At 37.8% G+C, this 6,707-nt stretch overlaps 1 protein-coding gene across 1 annotated transcript in view; it reads right to left on the reverse strand.

Annotated features, from left to right (window-relative positions):
• Window positions 1–235: 235 nt before the first annotated feature.
• Window positions 236–6,707, reverse strand: part of plk2a (polo-like kinase 2a) — a 7,171-nt gene continuing 699 nt past the window's right edge. Inside the window, exons 3-14 of the mRNA XM_081353508.1 lie at window positions 6,587–6,703; window positions 6,377–6,506; window positions 6,114–6,297; window positions 4,664–4,862; window positions 4,434–4,581; window positions 4,180–4,274; window positions 3,947–4,085; window positions 3,774–3,854; window positions 2,860–3,019; window positions 2,650–2,779; window positions 2,455–2,565; window positions 236–1,869 (exon numbers count right to left, since the gene is read on the reverse strand). Of these exons, the coding sequence (XP_081209634.1) occupies window positions 1,678–1,869; window positions 2,455–2,565; window positions 2,650–2,779; window positions 2,860–3,019; window positions 3,774–3,854; window positions 3,947–4,085; window positions 4,180–4,274; window positions 4,434–4,581; window positions 4,664–4,862; window positions 6,114–6,297; window positions 6,377–6,506; window positions 6,587–6,703 (1,686 nt within the window). The 3' untranslated portion in view covers window positions 236–1,677. The remainder of the gene's footprint in view (window positions 1,870–2,454; window positions 2,566–2,649; window positions 2,780–2,859; window positions 3,020–3,773; window positions 3,855–3,946; window positions 4,086–4,179; window positions 4,275–4,433; window positions 4,582–4,663; window positions 4,863–6,113; window positions 6,298–6,376; window positions 6,507–6,586; window positions 6,704–6,707) is intronic.

Genomic DNA, 6,707 nt, shown 5'->3' on the forward strand with positions numbered 1-6,707 from the left:
TTTGGTTTGATTCATTATGAGCTATTTATTCATGCACCCTAGTTATCTTTAAATTATGACTAATTATAGCAACTGAGTTAATTAGTTGCATGATGAAAAGTGTTGGCATTTGTCACAGTAAAGGTGTAAAGCTTAAATCTTTCTTTGGGTTGTGACTCTGGTTATATCACTTCTGGTTGCAGAAAAGCAGGAAGAAAACTAAAGCAAATAATAAAGTAAAGCAATCCATCAATAAGATCAAGTAGTTTTAAGCATTGCATTATAAATACAGTATAAGTCAAGCACTGTTTTTACTATAGTGCATGAAGGGCTTGACAACATAGCGTAGGGAGTTTGTACTGGGCTGAAAGTAGGTGGTGAAAACCACTCTTTTCATGTTTTCTTCCCTTTTACAAGCATAACGTGTGTTTTTGTAGTGGCTTCATCAGGAGGTTTGCATAATAGACTGCTTTAGCACTCAGACGCAGGGACAATGGGGGTAATTACGCTTTAACAAAGAAACAAAATACAACACCTCCACAATATTATTCATCTTTAATCTTTATACAAACATCAAGACAAGACAAACGCCGATTGCGGTTTTGCCACCGGCCTTGCATAATGAATTTGCCTCAACTCCCATGATGCCCTGGGAGATTGACGCAAAAGGACAAAGCGCTAGACACGATTATTGTACTGAACAATTAAATAACGTGTGTTCTTGAAACGTCACTCCTGAACACTGACATTATTCTAAGGTCATCTTTATTAAATAAATAAATAGAGGGTTCTGTCTGATAATAAGTTATGTCCATGGCATTGCAGAGCGTGCGCACAGTGAAATGTTGAACTACAGCATCGGATCATTTCACTCTGAAGCCCGTGTCCTTAAGCAGGAATGTTTTCACAGTTAAACGAAATCTGCTCTCAAGAGAGCTACATCAAACCACCCTGCCTTGCTAAAGCCTTCTTTCCTCAACTTTAACTCTTTCCCCGCCATTGACAAGTTTTTCCCGGGAATCTGGGTTTGGTAGGGGGCGCCGTTGAGCAACTTCTGAAATAGCACGGCATCTCCAAATCCAAAAACAAGCGAAGAATATGATCTGCGTAAACCAAAATTGCATTGCTGACGCACAAGTCATTTACGTGAGCATCAAACATAAACAAAATATCAATCAAAACTGAATATTGTTACCGAACGAAACGACTTGTTGATGTTGATGGACTCGATCTGTGTTTTGATTATCGATCCTGACAAAGTCTTTTCTCCGCTTTTTGTTTCTTATCCACATTCAAGTGTGGATATATTTTCGTTAGTTTAAAAGCAGAGGCTCTGTTCTTTCTTTCAATATATTGAATGTTTATTCGTACAACAAAATATTCTGGAGGCCGTGAAAGTTTCGTGAACGTGCTCAAAAATTCAGCCAACTTTTGCAGTCAACGCTGGCAGGGAAAGAGTTAATATCTCCGTTTTGGCTTCAACAAAGCAAGATTTCTGCATTTTAAAACACCTAAAATGAGATATTATCATCTTGATTTCATCATCGTCTCTGGTTCCAGCCCAGCTCAGTTCAGTCCTTTCTGTAAAACTCATAATCCATTTCATCTCCTCCCATCTGCAACACTCTCTCGTCCAGTCGTACGTAGTCCACATTCTAGTCTTTTCGAAGTATCCCAGTCTCTGTGCGCTCGTGTGGCTCAGTTGCATCTCTGCAACAGCATGTCAAGCGCGTAGTCCATGCGGGTGCGAAGGTCCGGTGAGCATCCCGACACGAGGAGCGTGCTGAGACGCTGCGTGGTGGAAACGCGGTCCTCGTTGATGTACGTCAAGAGGTATTCTTCGCTCTGATTGCACAGGATGATCTTGGTGTGATCGTGGTAGAAGTTGACCTGTGGGAATAGCACGTGTTTAGCAATCAAGTCAACATTATGTAGTATAGGTGTAACAATATATACAAAACTGCAACAATATGTATTGTGGATAGTTGTGTATAGGAAAAAATTTACGTTTTCAGAGTTTTAGTGTCAGTACTACATTAAACTACTATATATAATGTTAAATATAATGTATAATAATGCAATGCGGGAATATTTGTGGGTCTTGATAATGCCAAATGATGATGTTACCAGTAAAAAGTGGCCTACATTATTTTAAATAAATCTAGTCAGTGAAAGAGTGCAAGAATATTCGTCTAAAATAAATATTTTTAGCTTCAGAATCATGAATATTGTTATTCTGCTGTCACCATTTCATTTACACCCACAATTTAATACCAAATTTAGCATTTTAAGCAACAGTACATTTTTTGTTAACCTTTTATCATATGTCTTGGAGTATCGCAATAATATCGTATCGTGATATGTATCGAATCGTGACGTGAGGGTATCGTTACACCCCTATTACGTGTGTAATACCAAATTTATAGCAGAGAAAATTTGAAATTTCATTCTAGCAGAGCAAATATGAAGTTTTACCTGGAAAGTGCCGTCGTTGAAGAGCATCATGAGCGCTCGATCAGATTTGAGCCACTGGAGAAGGTACAGTCTGGGTTTCCCTGCATCGGTTACGTTGGGTAAATCACCTCCCTGTTGAAGAGCGGCAAGTTATAATCAGAAAACCTGTGAATTATTGATAGACTTAACACGTTTCCACTAAGCGAGGACACTTACATCCATCAAGTTCTCCTCCATGTAGTGTGCGAAGTATTTTAAGATGGTGACCTGACCGGCGAACTGCTCCGGGGCTTCATTCGTGGGGAAGACCGAGCATTGTCCCAGCTCTGCATAGTAATGCACCGTCCTGAAGGGTTAAAGACACGTTAGTCTTCATGATCTTTATCAGCAAAAGAGCTACACAGACACTTGAGATGGTCAACGTACTTCTTGTCCGACAGAAGGCTCATGTGAGTGCCGTTGTTGAAGAGAACGCCAACTGTGTGATCCGACAACTGGTATCCGAAGCCGTACTTGTTGGAATAGTCCACCCACTTCGTCACCCACTGGAAGCTGCCGTTCATGCTTTCTTTGGGAATGGTATTAACTGTAAACAAGAGATTAAAAATGCATTATTAAAAGTGAAAGGTATAACTTTGACATGGAATAATAAAAAATAATAAAATTTTAATTTAATATTATTATAATTTTTTCAGATTTTAAACTTTTTAAAATGTTCAAAAATTATTTTAATGCTTTTTATTTTTAGTTATACTTACAACAAAACCCTGTGTGTTTTTCAATGTTCTATAAATATTTTATTTTCAGATTTTTTTAATGCATTTTATTTAGGCATGTATAACTGACATGGAAAAAAACTAAAACAAAAATGTAATTATTGTTATTTTATTTTCAGATTTTAAATTTTTTTAAATGTTCAAAATCCTTTTAATGCCTTTTATTTTTATTTATTTATATCTTACAATATGTTTTATAAATATGTTTTATTTTCAGATTTTTGGGGGGGATTTTTTCTTCAACTTTATTATTAATTAAATATTATAAATATTATTATTAATGTGCCTAATATTATTATTAACTTTAACATGGAATAAAAAAATTCTAAACAAATGTTTAATTAATATATAAATTATTGTTATTTTTAAATAAATAAATAAATAATTATATATATATATATATATATATATATAATCTTTTTTTTTTTTTCGTTTTTAAAACCCTTTTGATGCGTTTTTAATCTTACAATGCCTTTTATTTTTAAATGCATTTTACTTTATTATTAAGAATGGGTTATTAAATGTGACTTTGCATTTGTAAATCGGATCATGTCAGATACGCACCTTCCGGCATGTTCTCCAGACAGCCTCGCAATACTCGTGCAACAGTGTCCACAACGCTTCCCATTGTGCTGTCCTCAAGACCTGTGAACACAAAAATCACCCAAACCCATTAGATATCGCTCTGAAACATCCATTAACATCCTCACGTAGATAAAAATGAGCAAGTCTCTTACATTCGCTGCTGCTACTGCAGCTCCCCAGCGTTCCCCGCACTATCATCCGGATGCTGTCTCTAATGTGCTGTTTGCTGCTAGTGTCCTTCACTGCGGGAACAGCTGCTTTTCCAGCAGTTGTGATGGTGGGCTTAGTGTCCTGTGGGAAATAAAGGAAGGAATGTGCATGAGGTTAGGTTACAATCTTAAACTTTCTGCACAGCTATGAGAAGGACGAGGACGAAGGATCTCACCTCAAGGGTTTTTCTGCAGGGTTGAGGACTGACGGAAGTTTTCCGGAGGTCAAGGCATAGTTTGTTTATGTCATCCTCTTCCTTGGTTGGTTTATCTACAAGAAGCAAGATGTGCATGAGTATAATGATGTCATTTGGATGATCCACAAATGTGACCCTGGACCACAAAACCAGTCCATTTTTTTTTATTCAATTATGAATGAGTGGTTTTGAGGTCCAGGGTCACGAATGGTTTACTGTACACGAGCGCTTACTGTGAGTCTCCAAGTACTTGGCTTTGTCCTTCTTTCCACCGAACAGGGCGGCAGCAGCTTTCTTGAAGAAGCTCTTGGCAGGACTGGTGTGGTGGAGATCTGGGGCCGCGTGGCAGCAGTTTGAGGACAGTCTGTCTGGTGTGAAACCCTGATATAAGAGGGGAAAAACAAGCTCAAACCACTGAACACTTCACTGGTGACATGTTTTGTTCGCACAAACGGACACACACCTGGCAGAAAAAGTCGTGGCGTAGAATATCATCGAGTTGTGGCCTTTCCACTGGGTTTTTGGCCAGCATACTGCCGATGAGATGCTTGGCTTGAGGCGACAAAGACGACGGCATGGAGTATCGCGCTTCCCGAATGCACCGGTACGTTTCTTTAAGGTTTGTGGTTTCGAAAGGAGGTCTTCCCAAAAGCATGGTATACCTGTTGGGGCATGAATGATCCGTCATAAATAAACATCTCCATGACATTTACAAGAGTAACATCCTCCTTGTTAGAGGCGGACTTTGCAATTCAGAGCCAGATAATAATAAAAAAAGCCAGATAAAAACATTGTATGCAATTATTTTCTTAATTGTCTTAATGTGTGAGTCATTCAGTCAAATGATTCAGTCAAATGATTCATTCAAAACAGCTGGATGAAGTGAATCTCTTTATTAGTGAGTCGTTGAATCGCTCATTCAACACAGATTCATTCAGTAACGAGACATCACTGTGTTGCACTGGAGCTACTGTGGATTTATGTAGACTAAAATGTAATTCAAATAATATTAATTTCTTGTTTTTGAACTGTTACGTGAAATCAATATCACATTAACAGTTGTGCTGGTATTCGGGTAAACAGTACTCTTGTTCATTCACTATTGCTTAACTACATCTTATTATAAATATTAAAACAAGAGCTCATACAGTGACATTTTTGCTCCATATCTTGAATTTTGTGGGCATTTTTATTAATTTTGGAGGCATTTTTGGTGGCTATTATAAATATTAAAAACAATAACTCATACAGTGACTTTTTTTGCTCCATATTTTGAGTTTTAGGGGTATTTTTATTAATTTTGGAGGCATTTTTGGTGGCTATTATAAATATTAAAAACAATAACTCATACAGTGACTTATTTTGCTCCATATTTTGAGTTTTAGGGGCATTTTTATTAATTTTGGAGGCATTTTTGGTGGCTATTATAAATATTAAAAACAATAACTCACACAGTGACTTTTTTTGCTCCATATTTTGAGTTTTAGGGGCATTTTTATTAATTTTGGAGGCATTTTTGGTGGCTATTATAAATATTAAAAGAAGAACTCATACAGTGACATTTTTGCCCCATATCTTGAATTTTGTGGGCAGTTTTATTAATTTTGGAGGCATTTTTGGTGGCTATTATAAATATTAAAAACAATAACTCACACAGTGACTTTTTTTGTTCCATATTTTGAGTTTTAGGGGTATTTTTATTAATTTTGGAGGCATTTTTGGTGGCTATTATAACTATTAAAACAAGAACTCATACAGTGACTTTTTTGCTCCATATTTTGAGTTTTAGGGGCATTTTTAATAATTTTAGAGGCATTTTAGCCCTCCAACCACCCGTTAATTTCCGATCTTAGCTCTTTTTCGAGGGCAAACGGAGGTTGCGAAGTGAAACATAGCAATGTTTTAGTACTTACATCACACAGCCGAGGGCCCAGACGTCAGATTCACAGCCGTGCCCTTGCTTGTTGAGGACTTCAGGCGACAGGTAGTTTGGCGTCCCGCATATCGTTCTCCTGCGGTTCTCAACCGGCTCGAGCTTCGCAGCCAGACCGAAGTCTCCAACCTTGAGCTCCATGGATTCATTGATGAAAAAGTTCCCTGGGAAAAGCAACAGAATCAGGTTACGAAAGGGATTTCTGTATTATTCAGGGAATGAATGAATGCTCTAGATGCTTACCTAGTTTAAGGTCTCTATGCAGAATTTCTTGCTCGTGGAGATACTTTAACCCCGAGACGATCTGTCTCAGGTAGTACCGAACCTCTGGTTCTGTAAGCACCTTTCGGGCCTTGAGAATGTGTGCTAGAGACTGAAGAACAACAAAATACGTCAGCGCAACAATATTTCCTACAAGACCTATTATTACAGAGAGACGTCAACAGCACTCACCCGTCTGCTGCAGTATTCGAGCAGGATGTAGATGTTATCTTTGTCCTCGAAGTGCTGGTAGAAGTGAACGATGTGTTTGTGATGCAGGGCTCTGTGCAATTCGATTTCTCGGTCGATCTGT

The sequence above is a fragment of the Scardinius erythrophthalmus genome (genome assembly GCF_964197995.2).
Source record: "Scardinius erythrophthalmus genome assembly, chromosome: 23".
In the NCBI taxonomy this organism is placed as follows: domain Eukaryota; kingdom Metazoa; phylum Chordata; class Actinopteri; order Cypriniformes; family Leuciscidae; genus Scardinius; species Scardinius erythrophthalmus.